The sequence below is a fragment of the Schistocerca gregaria genome, chromosome X, assembly GCF_023897955.1.
Source record: "Schistocerca gregaria isolate iqSchGreg1 chromosome X, iqSchGreg1.2, whole genome shotgun sequence".
Taxonomy (NCBI): domain Eukaryota; kingdom Metazoa; phylum Arthropoda; class Insecta; order Orthoptera; family Acrididae; genus Schistocerca; species Schistocerca gregaria.
In genome coordinates, this window is record NC_064931.1 from 830,163,712 (window position 1) to 830,184,003 (window position 20,292).

The 20,292-nt window shown below is 39.4% G+C and overlaps 1 protein-coding gene across 1 annotated transcript in view; it reads left to right on the forward strand.

Moving 5' to 3' along the window:
- Window positions 1–20,292, forward strand: part of LOC126299332 (uncharacterized) — a 793,355-nt gene that overhangs the window by 526,662 nt on the left and 246,401 nt on the right. The window contains exons 49-50 of the mRNA XM_049991162.1: window positions 15,642–15,778; window positions 15,860–16,093. Of these exons, the coding sequence (XP_049847119.1) occupies window positions 15,642–15,778; window positions 15,860–16,093 (371 nt within the window). The remainder of the gene's footprint in view (window positions 1–15,641; window positions 15,779–15,859; window positions 16,094–20,292) is intronic.

The window sequence follows — 20,292 nt, forward strand, 5'->3', positions numbered from 1 at the left end:
TGGGGCGTGAGCGGAAGATGGCCTAACGGTGTGCGGGACCGTAGCCCAGCTTCATGGAGACGGTTGCGAATGGTCCTCGCCGATACCCCAGGAGCAACAGTGTCCCTAATTTGCTGGGAAGTGGCGGTGCGGTCCCCTATGGCACTGCGTAGGATCCTACGGTCTTGGCGTGCATCTGTGCGTCGCTGCGGTCCGGTACCAGGTCGATGGGCACGTGCACCTTCCGCCGACCACTGGCGACAACATCGATGTACTGTGGAGACCTCATGCCCCACGTGTTGAGCAATTCGGCGGTACGTCCACCTGGCCTCCCGCATGCCCACTATACGCCCTCGCTCAAAGTCCATCAACTGCACATACGGTTCACGTCCACGCTGTCGCGGCATGCTACCAGTGTTAAAGACTGCGATGGAGCTCCGTATGCCACGGCAAACTGGCTGACACTGACGGCGGCGGTGCACAAATGCTGCGCAGCTAGCGCCATTCGACGGCCAACACCGCGGTTCCTGGTGTGTCCGCTGTGCCGTGCGTGTGATCATTGCTTGTACAGCCCTCTCGCAGTGTCCGGAGCAAGTATGGTGGGTCTGACACACCGGTGTCAGTGTGTTCTTTTTTCCATTTACAGGAGTGTACATTGATTCCTCATGGATGGCTGACCAGCCCAAGCTCTTGAGGGCTCTGGAGCATCATATTCAGTCATTTTAGAGAAGTACCATCGCCAGTTGCAGAAAACCTTATTTGTCGACAACAAAACAACTCTGCTGAAGGTGGCTAATACAAAATATGCGAAACCTATAGGAACATGTACCATTGACATGGGTATAAGTGGCCATAGAATTCATTGTCTTACAAGAGTGTAGTCATGATGTAATTCTCGGATGGGACTTTTTGAAAGCTTCTCAGGCAATAATAGATTATGGTCACTCGAAGATTATGCTAGACGAGATGAGATTCTATGGACAGGAAGATGCACATCTGAGTGTGTGGAGACTGTGTGCTGGATGAAGTGATCATTCCCACAGTCAGCACTAGAAAGGTAACTGTCACATGTCATGCCACGTATCAAACCATGGATTGGAGACATTAACTGAAGAACAGCTGAGCGTCATAGCAACCTACCATGCCAAGTCTGTGGGTGAAATTAGTGCTACCACTATGAGACAAGATCTTCTAGCTTGACTATTACCAGATGTCACTAAGGAACGACAGAAAAAGCTACTTGCCATTCTTCAAGATTTCTCTGAATGCTTCAGTCCACAGGTGAAGAGCAAATTAGACAAATTGACAGTGAAGCAACAGGTTAGCACAGGAGACCATCAGCCAATAAGCTAGGAAGCATACTGTGTGTCAGCAATGGAACATCAAATAATTCATGACAAGAGAAAATAATGAAGAATGACCATGGCCTCTGCGAAGGCTGAATGATGTCATCACCAGTGGTCCTCGTCAGGAAGAAAGATGGCAGTAGGCACTTTTGTGTTGACTACAGGAAGCTTAATAAGATAACTTAAAAGGACATTTACTCTCTTCCACGAATTGACAATACACTAGATTGTCTGAAGGGTGCTAAGTTTTTCTCAATCATGGACATGTACTAAGGATACTGCCAGATCGAAGTAGATGAGGCTGATCCTCAGAAAACTGCATTCATCACCCCTGAGGGCCTGTACTTGTTTAAGGTAATGCTGTTAGGTTTGTGTAATGCACCAGCAACTTTTGAACGGATGATGGATAATCTTCTAAGCACCTGAAGTGGACGATGTGTCTTGGTTATTTAGATGTGTTCTCAGAGACATTTGATGAACATATAAAAAGACTGAGGACTGTCCTTAAGTGTCTCCAACAAGGTGGACTGAAAGTTAATCCAATAAAGTGGCTCTATGGAGCAAAATACTAGGGCACCTTGTGTCAAATGAAGGTGTGCGGCCAGACATAGAAAAGGTGAGATCTATAACGGAATTTCCTATTCCTAAAAGTATTAGTGATGTGAGAAGCTTCCTCGGATGATGTTCTTATTACCGTCGTTTTATCAAAGACTTTTGTATTAAACAACTCCAAAAGTTGTTAAAAGCTGATGCTAAATTTATCTGGGATGGTGCTCAACAAGATTCTTTCGACGTGCTGTGAAAAGATCTGACAATTGACCCTGCACTTGGTCTGTATGATGAAAGAGCACCTACAGGACTACACATACATGCCAGTGGGTATGGCATCAGTGCTGTTCTGGTGCAAATTTTGGATGCTTCTAAGACACTTACAAAAGCCAAGAGAAACTACTCAACTACAGAAAGAGAATGTCTTGCTGTAATCTGGGCCATGTGAAAATGTCGACAGTGTGTCTATGGAAGGCCATTCACAGTTGTTACAGATCATCATTCACTTTGTTGATTGACAGGTCTTAAGGATCCAACGGGACAACTCGCCAGGTGGCCATTACGTCTTCAAAGGTATGATATATACAACCGCTCGCTCACCGATAGATCTGTACCTACAGATTGGAAAATTGCGCAGGTCGCACCAGTGTTAAAGAAGGGTAGTAGGAGTAACCCATTTAACTACAGACCTATATCATTGACGTCGGTTTGCAGTAGGGTTTTGGAGCATATACTGTATTCAAACATTATGAATCACCTCGAAGGGAACGATCTATTGACACGTAATCAGCATGGCTTCAGAAAACATCGCTCTTGTGCAACGCAGCTAGCTCTTTATTCGCACGAAGTTATGGCCGCTATCGACAGGGGATCTCAAGTTGATTCCGTATTTCTAGATTTCCGGAAAGCTTTTGACACCGTTCCTCACAAGCGACTTCTAATCAAGCTGCGGAGCTATGGGGTATCGTCTCAGTTGTGCGACTGGATTCGTGATTTCCTGTCAGGAAGGTCACAGTTCGTTGTAATAGACGGAAAATCATCGAGTAAAGCTGAAGTGATATCAGGTGTTCCCCAGGGAAGCGTCCTGGGACCTCTACTGTTCCTGATCTATATAAATGACCTAGGTGACAATCTGAGCAGTTCTCTTAGGTTGTTCGCAGATGATGCTGTAATTTACCGTCTAGTAAGGTCATCCGAAGACCAGTATCAGCTGCAAAGCGATTTAGAAAAGATTGCTGTATGGTGTGTCAGGTGGCAGTTGACGCTAAATAACGAAAAGTGTGAGATGATCCACATGAGTTCGAAAAGAAATCCGTTGGAATTTGATTACTCGATAAATAGTACAATTCTCAAGACTGTCAATTCAACTAAGTACCTGGGTGTTAAAATTATGAACAACTTCAGTTGGAAGGACCACATAGATAATATTGTCGGGAAGGCGAGCCAAAGGTTGCGTTTCATTGGCAGGACACTTAGAAGATGCAACAAGTCCACTAAAGAGACAGCTTACACTACACTCGTTCGTCCTCTGTTAGAATATTGCTGCGCGGTGTGGGATCCTTACCAGGTGTGATTGACGGAGGACATCGAGAGGGTGCAAAGAAGGGCAGCTCGTTTTGTATTATCGCGTTATAGGGGAGAGAGTGTGGCAGATATGATACACGAGTTGGGATGGAAGTCATTACAGCATAGACGTTTTTCGTCGCGGCGAGAGCTTTTTACGAAATTTCAGTCACCAACTTTCTCTTCCGAATGCGAAAATATTTTGTTGAGCCCAACCTACATAGGTAGGAATGATCATCAAAATAAAATAAGAGAAATCAGAACTCGAACAGAAAGGTTTAGGTGTTCGTTTTTCCCGCTCGCTGTTCGGGAGTGGAATAGTAGAGAGATAGTATGATTGTGGTTCGATGAACCCTCTGCCAAGCACTTAAATGTGAATTGCAGAGTAGTCATGTAGATGTAGATGTAGATGTAGATATTACCATAGTGTACAAAAGTGGAAGAAAACACCAAGGTGGCGACTGTCTCTCAAGAAACCCTGTGCAACACCATCAAGACTTTGATGAAGATAGTGACTGTCTCACTACACTCCAGGGTCTCCCTGCTAAGCAGAAGAAGGATGCCAAGATATCTCAAATTTTGCTTGCCTTAAATTGGTCAGGGTATGTGAAAGGACAATTTAAGGTAGTTAATTGATTACTTTGCAAGAAAAACTTTGATCTGTTTGGAAAGAGGTGGGGCTAACAGTGATTCCTAAACACATGCATTTTGATATTCTACAGAAATTCCATGACACACCTAAGGCCAGACATTTGGGATTTATTAAGACATACGATAGAATCCGCAGGAGATTTTTCTGGCCATGTTTATTTTGGAGTGTCCATCACTATGTGTCACACTGTCGAGAGTGCCAGAGAAGAAAGGCAGTTCCTCAGAGACCATCTGGCCAACTCATACACATCCCACCAGCTGAAACGCATTCTCAGCATGTTGAGATTGACCTCCTTGGACAATTTCCAGTGTCTGCTTGTGGCAGTAGATGTATTATTATTTGGACTGATTATGTGAAACACTACACCATTACAAAAGCCATGAAAATAGCTGAAGCATCTGAGGTAGCCAAATTCATTGTGGAAGACATTGTATTAAAACATGGTGCCCCAAGGTTATTAATTATGGATCAAGGGTAAGTTTTTCAATCGAATCTTCTGACAGAGATAAACTGCCGGTGCAGCATTATTTCTTATCATATGATGACTGCCTACCATCCACATATGAACGGGCTTACTGAATGGCTTAATAAGACCTTGGCCGACATGCTATCAGTGTTCATCAATATTGAGGAGAGCAACTGGGATGAGGTGCTACCTTTTGTGACATTGGCCTACAACACCGCCAAACAGAACACCACAGGATTTAAGCCAATTTTCCTGGTGCGGTGACTATGATGATGGACACTATGTTTTCCTTACACCCTGATGATGTGGGTGATAACTACATCAGCCAGGTGTTAACCAGAGCTGAGGAAGCTCGGCAGTTAGCTCGACTCCCCACGCTGCAGGCTCAAGGAAACAATCGCCAATGGTATGACATGAGCCACTGCCCAGTTGTCTACCAGCCTGGTGACCTCATCGGGATCTTCACTCCTGTTGGGAAGGTTGGTCTCTCTGAGAAGCTCCTCAGGTGCTACTTTGGACCTTATAGAGTTGTAAGACAGGTGTCTGTTGCTACTTATGAAGGTGAAGATTTCAACCCCAACACAAGATGACGAAAGATCAGAGATACAATCCACATCCTTCAAATGAAGCCCTATAAGGGTCCTGCAACACAGGGTACATTCGAAGCTCCAGTGACAAGCAACAAGCAAAAAGGTGATGAAGAGCGTAGCGGCAAAAGAAGTTCTAAGAAGATCACCGCTAGGGCAAGAATCAGTCATCAGGAGTTGGAGTATGCACGACCGGTAACTCGTTCCCAGACTAGGACAATGTAATACCGATATTTTTTTCTCTTAAGGAGGGAGCAATGTCATAGCAGAAGCTGAGTAGCACTGTGGTGTAGTGGTTATGATACTAAGCTGTTGCATGGAGAGTCGTGAGTTCAAAACTCACTTGGACTGTACAGTTTCAATTTCTATATTTGGTTCTAGTACATTCTATACGTATCCAAAAATGTCAAGAATTATTGTACTGGAATGTTCTATATACTGTATGTGTTCCAGCCGGAGGCAGTTCACTCCGCGCTCTTGTTTGTGCAAGTGCTGAATGAACCTTCATTAAGTGAAGTTAGTGTTTGTCATTCATCTCATTACACCTTCTTCTGTGTGACAATATACTTATTTGTACTTAAAATTTTCTGCTTCAGTTTTTGAATGTTTTCTGCTCCTCTTGATATTCTTTAACCTATTTCTGTGATGGTTTTACAAAGTAAACATATACCAGGTGTACCGATATGAAATGAGCGTTTTTTTGTAAAAATGAAACACTAATTTTGAATTGAAAAGTAAAAACGTTTTATTCAAACTACTGACCATTACTTTCTATACATTTTGACCACCTTTCTCGAAATTTGTGGACACCACGCCAATAGAAATGTTCATCTTTTGAAGCAAACCAATCAGACACACAATTTTCGACTTCTTCGTAGGAATCGAAGTGTCCCATTGATGAAAACAAATGGTAGTCAGAAGGGGCCAAGTCTGGTGAATATGGTGGGTGGGGTAGCAGTTCCCAGCCAAGTGCTTTGATTGTATCCTGAACCAGTTTTGCGTTTTGTGCAGGTGCATTGCTGTGTAAAAAATTACTTTGCCATGTCTTCTGGCACATTGTGGTCTTTTTTCGATCAATGCATTGTTCAAATTGACCATTTGTTGTTTGTAGTGATTAGTATTCACAGTTTCACTGGTTTTTAGAAGCTCATGATACACCACACCTTTCTAATCCCACCAAACACACAGCATTGTCTTCTTGCCGAATCGATCGGGTTTTGCAGTCGATGTTGATGGTTGTCACGGATTAACCCATGATTTTTCCCATTTAGTATTCTTAAAATAAATCCATTTTTCATCACCAGTAACAATTTAATGCAAAATTGATTTTCTTTCATGTCTTTCAAGCAAAATTTGACATGGTTTTTCGGTTTTCCATCTGTCTTTCATTCAGTTCATGTGGCACCCATTTCCCACACTTTTGGATCTTTCCCATAGCATTCAAACTGTCAGAAATTGTTTGTTGTGCAACGTTTAGCATTACTACCATTTGCTTCTAACTCAAAGTATCATCTTCTTCCAATATTGCTTGCAATTCGGCATCTTCGAACTTTTTGTTGGCCTTCCAGGTTCTTCATTTCTTACATCAAAATCATTATTTCTGAACCATTGAAACCATTTTTTCCATGTTACTTCTGATAGAACATCATCACCATATGCCTCAACAAGCATTCAATGCAACTCTGCTGCACTTTTTTTCAAATGAAAACAAAAAATTAATGCTTCCCACAAATCATCACTTTCTGATACAAAATTCGACATTGTTAAAACGATGAAAACATATGATGTTGTTTGTTCCATGGCTTGATGAATACTAAATTTCTTTGACAGATGTCATACCAACCAAACAAAACAAAAAAAAAGCTTGTTCACAACAAATGTTCCCTATCGACACATTTGTATCTAAATGTTCATTTCATACCTGTACATGTGGTAAGTTGTTTGATTTTGGAGATAGAAGTGAGTCACTTTTGATAGTGGTTATTTTGTGAGGAATCTATTTAAAAATAGTTTTAGGAAAATTATTTTGAACCAATTAGGGAAAAGTAATTTATAATATTTATGACATAAATTTCATTTGTGAACAAACAAGTTACAATCAATATTTATTTCATTGTATCTTCTAGAATGAAATGATGAAATGTGTTTTACTGCCGGCCAATGTGGCCAAGCGGTTCTAGGTAATACAGTCTGGAACCGCGTGACCACTACGGTCGCAGATTCGAATCCTGCCTCGGGCGTGGATGTGTGTGATGTCCTTAGGTTAGTTAGGTTAAAGTAGTTCTAAGTTCTAGGGGACTGATGACCTCAGATGTTAAGTCCCAAAGTGCTCAGAGCCATTTGAACCATTTTGATGCAATGTAGTGAGTGAGCAATGTGATCTGAATGAAAGTTCGTAATTGGTTAAAATTATGAATTAAACTGCAGCTCATATGCAGATCTTTACCAGTAGAGTATTGTCTGTGAAGCACATACAGTTAAATATTCTCAGGAATTCAGCCATTTCAAGTAGCTGAAGATCCATGAGCTTACCATCACATATGTGTTGGCCATTGTCAAGTGGAACAGTGGCTGATAGGTTTCTGGCATGCCTTAATACATTCTAGCTGCGAGCTGCAATATCACTAGCATGCATGGTATCACTGTGTATGGGTATATGTAGCATTTGCATTTGATGGGTCCATTTCAACCTTGCAGTTACTGAATTATACACTATGCTAAATTGCAGTCTCCTGTTGCTATTACGACTGTTGTCTGTGATTTTTATTGTAATGGCCTCATTAATTATAATGTCCCAAAATGCTGTGAACAACAAGTGAAGTGTTGCCAACCTTGAGTCATACCTTGTATGTACAGGTTCACAACTGCGGTGAATTTATTGAAGGAAAATGACTTCCTTCAAGAAATGTGATCCAGTGACTGTTTTCCAGAGAATGTTCAGCTAGAGCGTATTTTTTATGGTGTCATATGTGATAGAATCTCTAACCCTCCTTCTTGCATTGTTCTAAAGTGCACTTTGCCTGATTCACAGGGTGTTAAACTCCAGGCAGCGTGAGACCTACTTCATCTTGTACTAATCTTAGTAATTGGTGGATTGTTGACAAGGTATGAAGGTGAATTTAATTTTCTCTCTTCAGAATGAAGCTTATATCACCCAAGACTGGGCCACAGCTCAGAAAGTCTCTTCATCAGTTTTTCTTATTGCATTTCATACTTGAGATCATGTGGTGTTCAGTGTTGTTGTTTCTGAAGACATGGTGTAAGTGTCTCATCTCATGGGTTAGGTTATTAGCATTGATATTTTTTTTGAACTATGTACTGAATTTTGTATGACACTGTTCTTCTCTATCAAATGATGATGAGTCAAGGTGAACAAGTACCGATTGGTGTGCATTGCTTTTCTGTACTCATTGATGTGAAGATAACCAATGCATTTACTTACAGAGAAGTTTGAGGACATCACTTAATACATGGCGTCATTGAAGCTGAGTTGTTTCTTTTGATATGTTGATGACACTTTCACCATCTATCCCTAACTTGATAAGTTCATGGAAAATCTCAACAACAGTAAAAGTAACATCCAGCTCTCTATGGAAATAGGAAGAGAAGATGCTTTACTATTCCTCAGTGTCATTGTCTGCTGATAGCCTTATGCGTGAGATAATATACTTAGACTATGTCTTCAGAAACTATTATTATAATTATCACCAAATAAATTAAGTGATCTCAAGTATAAATTACAGTAAGAACCACTATGAGCTCTTCTGTGGCTCCATGTCTTATAAAAGGTAAACTCCTCCACCTGCACAGAACTCGGAAGGCCAAGAAGCACTGACTGTCATGTCAGCCTCAGCCAACTGGCATCTTTGGGTGTGGATATTTAGGTGTGTAGGTTCAGCACACCACTCTCCCACCATTGTCAATTTTCATGAACTAGAGCTGCTACTAGGGTAAAGTAACTCCTCAATTAGCTTCACAAGGCTCAGTGCACCCCAATAGGTCAACAGTGGATGGCACCACAGATGGTCACCCATCCATGTGCTAACCATGCCCAGTGGTGCTTAACACTGATGATCTGATGGGAACCAGTGTATCCACCATATCACAGCTGTTGACCGTGTAAGATAAGCCACCTTTTAAAGAGACACAACACCAAATTGATCTTAGGGCCTCCATCAACAATCCTCCAATTACTAAGACCAGTAAAAGATGCAACAGGTCTCACAACAACTCAAGTTGCTAAATACCCTGTGAGTGCAAGAAATCCTTACATTACCCAAATAGTGCACACTGCATAGGGATGCAAAAACGAGTGTGAGGTGTTATCACCTAGTGTACTTAAAAAAAATCTGCTACACCTGAGCATGCTCTGGAAAATGGTCACCAAATGACCATTCTTGACATGTCTATCATACCTCAAACTAATGGCTTTAAGGACAGTGTAATTAGCAACAATACCATTAATAGAGGCAATGGAAAATTCAGGATGGAATAATGATAATATTATGAAAAGGAGTGACACACTTTCAGAGACATTACTGGTCTCATACAGCTATGATTTTGTGTATATAGACTGAAGTGGAGAGAGAAAATTTGTACCAAGGTCAGGAATTGAACCTGGTCTGCTGCTTGCTCTAGGCAGGTGTGCTAACCACTAAGGCACCTTGGCACAATGGTTTGCACAACAGCAGGGATTACCCTGGCATGGCTTCCCCCACAGTCAAAATTCTCACTGCCACCTCAGGCTACTTTAAGTTCCCCCTTGCACACAAACAGAATTGCCAAGGCTCTCCAGGTTCTGAAAAAACCACCTCAACATCAAAAGAAAGTGGGGATCCAGTGTGAAATCCAGCTGCAGGTGCTTGTGCAAATGAAATGTCACAATTTAAGAGACTTTACTGGTGTCTGTTCATGTGTATGGGGAATTTAAAGTAGACTGGGGTGGCAGTGAGAATTTGGATTGAGGAGGAAGACATGCCAGGGTAATCCGTGCAGTTGTGCGAACCACTGAGCCGAGGTGGCTTTGTCGCTAGCACACCTGCCTTGTGGGCAGGAGACATGGATTCAATTCCCAGCCTTGGTACAAATTTTCACATGCCACTTCAGCCAATATACATAAAATCATATCTGTATGAGACCAGTAAAGTCTCTGAAATTGCGTCATTTCATTTGGATAAGTACCTGCACCTGGGTTTCAGGCTGAATCCACATTTACATTTGATGCTGAAATGATATTCCAGATCATGGAGAGTCTCAGCAATACTCTTGGTGTGTAAGGGGGAATTTAAAGTAGACTGGTGCGGGAGTGAGGAAGGTGTACCAGGGTAATCCATGGAGTTGTGTGAACTGATGTGTCAAGGTGGTTTAGTGGCTAGCACACATGCCTAGTAAGCAAGAGACCCACGTTTGATTCTCACTCTCGGTACAAATTTTCACTCACCACTTCAGTCAATATACATAAAATATTATGGGAAGGATAGTTTGCTACTAATCATAGAGTGGAGATGCTGAATCAGAGATGTGCACAACAAAAAGACTGTCAGACCAATGAATTGCCTGCCAAAAAGGCTTCATTGGACTTAGACAAAATACATGCATACACACACTCACACAAATGTAGCTCACACACACACACACACACACACACACACACACACACACACACACACACACACACGACCACAGTCTCTAGCTGGCTTTGGTATCCAGAAACTGTAGTCATGCTAGGATGAGTTGCATTTGCATGAGTGTGTGTGTGTGTGTGTGTGTGTGTGTGTGTGTGTGTGTGTGTGTGTGTGTGTGTGTCTGTCTTATTTAATCCTGACAAAGGCCTTTTCAGCCAACCAAAAGCTTACATGTCTGACAGTCTTTTTGTTCTGCCTACCTATGACTCAACATCTCCACTATATAGTGAGTAGAAAACTAACTGTTGATGGAGACAGCAGTCTGTAGCTTTATGTGGTGTGCAATCCACTGATCATGTGATTGAATGGGCTGCATTTAATGCTAAGGTAATGTATGTCCATATATATGGAGATACCATGAGCATCACTGACATCACAACATGGGTATATAAGGATATACCAACAGCCCATCAGCAGCGTGGCCAAGGAGTAGTTGGCTGAAAGCTTGTGCCATTTTAACCACTTTATGTAGCTGGAAGCCTGAAAATATTTTAGTAAATGTTACCACCTACAAATTATGCATTCTTACATTATGAAAATCTTACATTGTGAAAAGCAAAGTTCCAAATAGTGCAGCAGACACTTTTCACCCATATGGAAGTTTCATTGCAGCACATACTTTACCGCGAAGTGGAAATTAATTTCTATTAGTAACAAGTGGTCAGTATGAAAGCAAGAATTCAATTGTTAAATGAAATATTAACAGCAGTGATTAATAAAGAACATGTACTTAGTGTATTTGTTGACTTTATAAAGCCTTCAATGTTGTTGATTGTCATATCATACTTCAGTGATCATCAACAGACTACAGAAATAAAGTATAAAGGCAGAGTAAAACAAAGATTACTAGTTGTTGAAGTAATGTGGAATGATCATGTATGGAGTCCCTCAAGGATTATTTTGGGAACATGTCCTATTTCTGCTCTATGTAAATGATTTCGTAGAAAGTAAAAACTGATGGAAACACAATACTCTTTGCAGGTGACAAAGATATTTTATTTATAACACACAGTGAGGAAAATCAGTGGGAAACTGGGCCATTGGTAATACAAAGGTAATTGCAATGGTTCAGAACTAATTGTCTCATCACAAATTCTGGTGAGAAAACTCTGCTGCTGAACTACCACGCCACACAATATTTCCACTCTGCAAAGTCTGTCTTTATCTTAATGAGCAAGTCTAGCTCAAATGAGATTGATACAAAATTTTTAGGCATATGTATTTAGGAGTACTTGAAATGGGAGAAGCAACTCTGAAATCTACATAAAAAACTGAATACTCTTAGAAATGCTGTAAGGACCCTTACTCAAAATACAAGGTGATATTCAGTATGACACTGTACCATATATATATAACTGTTTTTAAGAGGAACCCCATCGTGTGCAAAAAAACTTTTAGAATATACAAAAAGATTTTCATAGTGATAAAGTAAGGAGTTCAAGGAGTCCTTAAGATTGTTATTTGAAATCTGAAAATATTGCACCTACCTTGTTTTATAATAAAAAAAACTTCAACGTAAGATTATAAAATGGGAAGAGGAAGTAAATGAAAATGAAGTGAGATATGATACTGTGAGAAAAATTTAACAGAACACTGAAAGAAAAAAGTCAAAGCAAGGCATCTGGAGTAGCCATTAACTCAGTATTACTGAGCTCCATAGGAGAACATGTAATAGCAAAACTATTTCACTTTGTACACAGTTTATATGAAACAGGCAAAATACCTTCTTAATTCAAGAAGAATGTAATAATTCCAACTCCAAAGAGGGCAGCTACTGACAGGTGTGAATACTAATAAGTCATTGCAGTTTTGACACAAATTATATACAGCAGACTGGAAAGATGGCAGGAGCCAACCTTGGAGAAGATAGATCTGTGTTCCAGATAAATGTAGGCTCATGTGATGCAATACTGTCTATCACATAGCCTAGAAGGTAGGTTGAAGAAAGGCAAACCTACATTTATAGCATTTTCAAAATTAGAGAGCTTTTAACAGTGTTGACTGAAAGACACACTTTAAAATTCTGAAGGTAACAGTGATAAAACACATGTATAAAACATTGTCTAAAACTCGTAGATGAACCAGACTGCAGTTATAAGAGTACAAGGACATGAAAAGGACACAGAAGTTGAAAAGGGAATGGGACAGGGCTGTAGCTTATCCCTGATATTACTCAGTCTTTACATTCATCAAGTGGTAAAGGAAACACAGGAGAAATCTGGAAAGGTAATTAAAGTTTAAAAAGAGTTCATATGATGGAAGCAACAAAAGTAAATTACATTAAATCAAGGAATCCTGAGGTAATTAGACAGTAAAAGTAATTAATGAATTTTGCTATTTGAGCAGCAAAATCACTGATGGTGGAAGAATCACAGAAAATGTAAAAGGCCGACTAGCAATATCAAGAAAATAATTTCTGAAAAAGAGAAATTTGTTAAAATCAGATATAAAGTTAAGCATTAGAAAGAATTTTCTGAAGGTGTTTGACTGAATAGTAGCCTCTTACAGAAGCAGCACATGGATGCTACTCAGTTCAGACAAGAAGCGAATAGAAGTTTGAGAAATGTGGTGAAGATTAGATGGTAAAATCATATACCTTATAAGGAGGTATTGAACTGGATTGATGAAAGAAGAAAAGTAAGAAAAAGAAGGGATCAGTTCATATGACACATCCATTGAAATTTGATAATAGAGTGAAGATCGAAGGAAAAAGAGAGTTATAGAGACTACAGTAAGCTTTTTCAAATGATTTGTAGGTTGTAGCAGTTATGTGGAGATTAATAGGCTTGCACAGTATAGATTAGCATGAAACCAGTCTTCAGACTGAAGACCACAGAACAACAACACGAAAAACTAGACTTCACAGAAAGGATCATCTTGAAAGAAGAAAATTCTTCAAAGATATCTATGATTTTCAGTCATAAGGAATTAGGTAGATATTTAACTAGCAGCTAAGTGTAATAAGTACTCAAAAATTGACAAGATGGCATATAATATGGGAGTTGTTATACTGCCACATGCTTTCTTATCTAAAATAAATATCAATGTTATACATATTTTAAGTAAAGTTGAAACTATTCCTTCTTGATCACTGTTTCTGTCCTACCACTTAATTTTAAACCTGCTTTACCAAATATTATCAATGTTATTGTCATCTTATATTATGTTTATATTATTATTTACACTGATGTTGTTGCACTTGTAATTTGGTATTAATTACTATAAATATAAAATAACTGTATTACTGCCACAGTTACAAGTAGTTTTCCATATTACACTCTTATCCAGGGCTGGAGTACTGTCTTTCCCATTGGGCAGAAAGTGCCCAACAGTGTTGAACACACAAAATGTTTTTACATTCCTGGATTTATGTTTTCTGACTACATGCAATGAGACTTTTCGTGTGTATGGAATATTGTCTCAATTATTGCATTCTTGAGTTGGTGGGTTAAGAGCAAAGTACAGATGACCATCTTGGTTACACTGCAATGTGCCTCAGCAGCAGGTCCTGTGGTCAAAATAAGTGGTACCCAAGATGTACCATGTGATGTACCAGATTCTGTTCACTTTACACCCTCAGACAGCAGCTTGAAGATGACTGCCCATGGCCAATTGCATCTTCAGCTGTTCATGAACTGTGGCCAGCACTTCATGCACCCACACACAACATGGAGATATACTGTCCATCCTAGTACTACTAACTTAAGAATTAACTGTGAAAGCACACAGAGAAAGCTATAGATTTAACTTGCTACTCTCTTGGTGTGTCACCAATGGAGACTGGCACCTAGCTGAGCTGTAAAGCCGGCCATTCAAAAGAAATGCACAAATCTACACTTTAGAGTTGCTAAAATTCAAGGCGAAACTTCTCAAATACAGAATTTTGCAAGAAAATAAAAAATTAAATTATGGAAGCTCACAGAAAAAGCTAAACATGTAACTTGCTACGCTTTTGGTGTGTCAGCAACAGGGGCTGGAGCCCGACTGAGTTGTGACCAATGGTCGCTGGCCATTTGAAACAAACAAGTGACAACTGTACCACAGAATGCACAGATCTACACTTTACAGTTACTAAAATGGGAGTCTACACTTCTTATATACAAAAACACACAAGTAATTCTAGATTTAAAATATGAAAACACACAAAAAAGGTGAAGAAGTAACTTGCTACTCTCCTGATGTGTCACCAGTGGAGACTGGATCATGATTCACTAATTAATGCAAGCTACTGTTATGCCTTGAATCTGTGATGGATCATGCTAATTTCGTTTTGCCTTCCTGTGCTCAGAATGGAGTAGTGGAAACTCAGATTTTCAGACAGCCAAATAAAACAGGGAGACTCTGGTGGAAGGCAGGGGTATCAACTTGTCTCTAATGGGTAACTGAAAGAGTTTGGACCAAAATGCAGTGATGTGTAGTGTGTGCAGTATGTGATGAAATGTGAATGACTAGTGAGGTATTCATTTTGGAATTATCAGCTATATTTTTTTCATATTCTTATCCAGAAAAATTCATATGATACCATTTATAAACGCTAGTGTCGTTAGATATATAAGAAATTGTGTATCTTCATTTATGTTTTTTTAAAATATTTATGTTTTATTCTTAAATTTTATCGGTGTTTAATTGTTGTGTTGATATGGCATGTGCAATATCATTGTAAAATTGTGGGACTAACTAATGAACCAATAACTTATTATTGTTGTTCATTTCAGTGACCTTATAAACTCATACTTGTGTTGCTTCATACAAGTTTTTCCTACGTTTGATTATATACTATTTTTGCCATAGTCAAGGAGTTATATTATGTTTCAGCAATACATACAAACAGGACAGTGGAGCTTAAAACAGACTATCAATATCTTGACTCTAAGTTCTGGCAGAAAACCTCTTTGCACCTGACACCAGATGCATGGATCACTTGTGATACTACATTCACCAACAAAACATCTGTAAGTATTGAGTATATTTCATCTACTCTCAATTTCCTGTTGTATGTTACCACATTAAAATCTGTTTTAACTGTGTTTTAGCTCAACAAGGAAGAAGAACACTTTGAAATTAATTTTGCTTATCCTCGAAGGAATTACACAGTCACTGGGCACTATGGTTCAGATAACAATTCCTTGTCCTCGGAGGTAACACTAATGTGGGACAAGCAGGCAGATGTGAAAACTGTCACTGGTATTATTGACTGGAAAAGAATAAGTGAAATTCCAAATGCTCAACATGCCCTTATTGTCATCAAACATCCTTCATTTGAAAAGGTAAGGATAAGTTGATTTTTGAAGCAAAAGTAATGTGTTTGAAAACAAATCCAAAGCTTTCTGCCTCTTAAATATATCCTTATGTAAAATATAATTAATATATTATTGACAGTGAGTAATTGTATCAAAGCAATAAACTGTTTTTTCTCTTGACTTTAATTGCAATTTACCTGCAGCCATTAATATAGTTCAGAGTAATACACCAGCAAATTCTTTTGGTAATTCACGTGTGAAGGGAACAGTAAATGAAGAGAACTTGGATGATGAAGTATGAAGTGTTTGTGAGTACTAATCAGTTAAGTGTTTTTGAGTAATAATCAGTTAAATAGCAGCTTTTTTTCATGCTGTTACAAATTCTACAGGATCTCTGAAGCTACTTGTGCCATTACAGCATGCAAGCAAAATGCTGAGATCCTGCTTAAAACAGAGCAGGCTGGATAAACCTGCAGGGCAGACAACAATTTGAAAAAGGGGTAGATATTAACTTAACAATCAAAAAGAATTCTTGTCAAAAGTACCTGAATAATGCATATACTCACCTATTTGGTGAAAAAAATTAAAATTATATTAGGAAATATAGAAAATTAATGAAACTGAATGGAAATGGTACAAGTTACATTAAGTTATGAGTACACATGCTTACACACAAAAATCACCAGAGATGTCCACAATGTTCTTTTCAGTTATTGCATAAAATTACACTAAAAATACATATCATATATAAGCTGCTTAATTTGGTCTGAAAATAGCTGTAATATCTGCACGATTCATTAAGGTCGCAAGCCTTGATGGTGGATCAGCCAATTTTCCATGCCTCCTACATCAAAGGAACTAATTATACTGCTCTTTCTCTGGAACAGCCTTATAAGGTGCAATCCAAAATTTTCAGGACTTATGCTGCCATCTGGATAGTAGGAGTAGTAGATCTTTGCACCGCTAGGTGGCAAGAGCTGCATATCTTATGAGTCAGTGTGCAGAGTAACATTCGACTGGGAGGAAGTTTTGCATGTCCACAGTGATTTCTGTAATACTCTGTGTTTGCTCTGTAGCAATTTTATGATGGATCTGCGAACAGAAACAGACCTTCGTCAGACCGCATCTGATGATCCAACCTTCTTGTCACATGTTGTAATCAGCGACGAGAGCTGGATTTATGGTTATGACCCAGAGACAAAGCGACAATTGTCCCAGTGGAATAGCCCGTACTCTCGAAGACCCAAAAATACGAGACAGGCGAAGAGCAAAGTGAAGAGTATGATCATCTTTTTCTTTGATACCAAGGGAATTGTGCACAAAGAATTCATCCCACCCAACCAAACAGTGAATTCCGCATGCTACTGTGATGTTTTGTGACACTGTGAAAGTGTGTGGTGATGACGGCCCGACCTTTGGTGCCAAGGGAACTGGCTGCTACATCACGACTATGTGCCCTGTCACACATCCTTCCTCATCAGGACCTTTTTGGCAAAAATAACATGGCGGTTTTACCCCACCCACCATACTCACCAGATTTGGCACCTTGCAACTTCGCGCTACTCCCAAAACTGAAGCTCAAGTTGAAAGGCCAATGATTAGACACTCTAGAGAGGATTCAAGAAGCATTGCTTGTGCTGATAAGCCCCCTCAAAGAACATGACTTCCAGAAAACATTTGACCAGTGGCAGAAGTGCTGGGACTGGTGTATATGTGTGGATGGGAACATCTTCGAGGGTGAGGGTGATGGTGACCATTAGTCCAAAGGTAAGGTTTTCAACAGATGGCAGCACCAGTCCCAAAAATTTTGAATATACTGTAAGTACCTCATATACTGTAAGTACCACTACAACTTTATTATAGGGTTCACGCAACTCTCAAGCATTTATGAATACATAGGATCTGCCCAAGTATTTTTCAAGATGAATCATTCTTTGCTTCCCTACACAAAGCCAGTGTGTTTATAGCATGCTTCCACCAAAGATCACATATGCAATTCCATGGGCTAGACATCTCAGTCATACACCCTCAGATCTCTTGACCATCCACACAATTATTCTCATTTCCTGTTGCTTCTTAACACATTGGAGCCGAAAGACATTATAGATATTTTCACTATGTTTTAACCATAAAATCTGATGGACGTATGTCATATGTTCTTTACTTCTGACTTATTTGTTTGTGATTTAAATATGTGTTTTACATTTGTAAATGGCGAGAATAATTGTTTGGCTTGTTGTAAATGCAATGTTGATGGCTAGCATGTGCCAGTCTCTCGTGAATGGTACCAGTGTCACGTGAACTGTGTGCATGCTCAGAATATTGTTGAAGGTTGTTTTGTTCTATATCTTGTGCGGGGTTGTGATATTATCTGCATTCTTCCCATGTGTAACAACATATAAATAGTGAATATGGATAACAAACATCACTTGTCAGACTTAGATATTGAAGAACTCTTAAACAATGGCAATGAAATTGACAATCTTTCGGGCGACATTAGCGATTTTTCAGAAGACAACGATGACTCATGTGAGCTGGAGAGTGAAATCTGTGTTGCTGATAGAAATGATGTTAGTGAGTATGAAGAAGCTAACACACAAGTTTCTGTTAGTCAGGTTTGTCATTCATTTCAATAGCCTGCCCTTCATAATGAATAGTGTCATTTTGATGCACTCCGTGAATTACCTCTGTTTGAAGAAATGAGTGGAATTCAGGTTCCTGGTCATACATTATCAACAGAACTAGACTGTTTGTTGCAATTTTTAGATCACAGCATGTTTCTAAAATTAAAGTCAGAGACAAATATATATGCTACTGATAATATTTCCGAACTTCACCATCAGAACAGAATTAAACCAAAATCTTTATAGTAGAAGTGGAGAGCAGTGAGGATACATGAAGTATATCAATTTTTTGCAACTGTTTTGCATATGTGTATTGTAAAGAAACCTAAACATAGGGGTACATTGGTCTGAAGACCCTGTGCTTGGTTCATCATTTGCTTCTCAGCTAATGTCACGTGAGAGATTTTTTGCCATATTAAGGATACTGAATGTTAACAATAACGCACTATGGATACCTTAACAACAACCAGGCCATGGTCCTCTGCATAAAATAAGACCTGTTTTGGACCTTTTCACAGAAAGATGCAGAAAAGTGTTTTATCCATCACAAAATCTGACTGTGGATGAAGCACTATGTCCTTTTTGAGGAAGAACTGCATTCCATGTGCATATGAAACACAAACCAGAGAAATATGGGATAAAACTGAATGTTATAAGTGATGCTCAAACAGGCTATATGTGCAATGCTGAAGTTTATACTGGAGGGAAAATTCTGTCAAATCCCTGCTCCTGAGGCTATGTTCCTCTTACTTGGGAAAATGACGTGGTATACATGACCAGGTTTTATACAAGTCCAGCAGTCCTTGAAGAGCCATGGGAAATAAATGCATTGGAAGTTGGAACTGTGATGAAGAACAAGATAGGTTTGCTTAGAGACCTAATAAATCAATAACTAAAGAAAGGAGAAAGGATTTTTTGTCACAAAGGACACCTTTTCTGCTTGAAATGGAAAGACAAACATGATGTTCACATGTTGTCAACACAGCATAAGATGACTGCTTCACAGGTCAGAGTAAAAACCAGGAGTGGATATGTTGAGGCAGTAAAGCCAGACGTTATACTAGACTACAACAGGTGTTGACAGAGGAGACCAGCTGATGAGTTACTATCCTTTCCAGTGAGAGACTGTAAAATGGGGGAAAAAGAATTTCTTCCATATTTTTATGAGGGCAGTGGTGAATGTCACCATTATTCACAATATCAAAATGTCAAAAAAGTGTGCATTATCAGATTTTATCCATAAATCAGCAAAGCAATTGGTTCAACAATGATGAGTGGAGCTAAATAGAGACACACATTCAGCATCTGGAACTGCAAGTGCAAACAGACTCACAGCATGTCATTTTCCTGAGAAACTGCCACCAACAGAAAAGGAAAGAAACCCCTCAAAGTTGCAAGGTCTGTTGGGAACAAGGGAAAGCTATAGGAAAGATAGTGAGGAAAGAGACCAAATGCTTCTGTAGGCCATGTAACACAGGCCTTTTGTGTTCCTGAGTGTTTTGAGAGATTCATTCTCTAATTTGTAAACACGAGGAAAAAAAATATTTCACAATAAAACACTGTACCTATAAATAAAGTATTTAGTATTTCCTGCTGACAAGT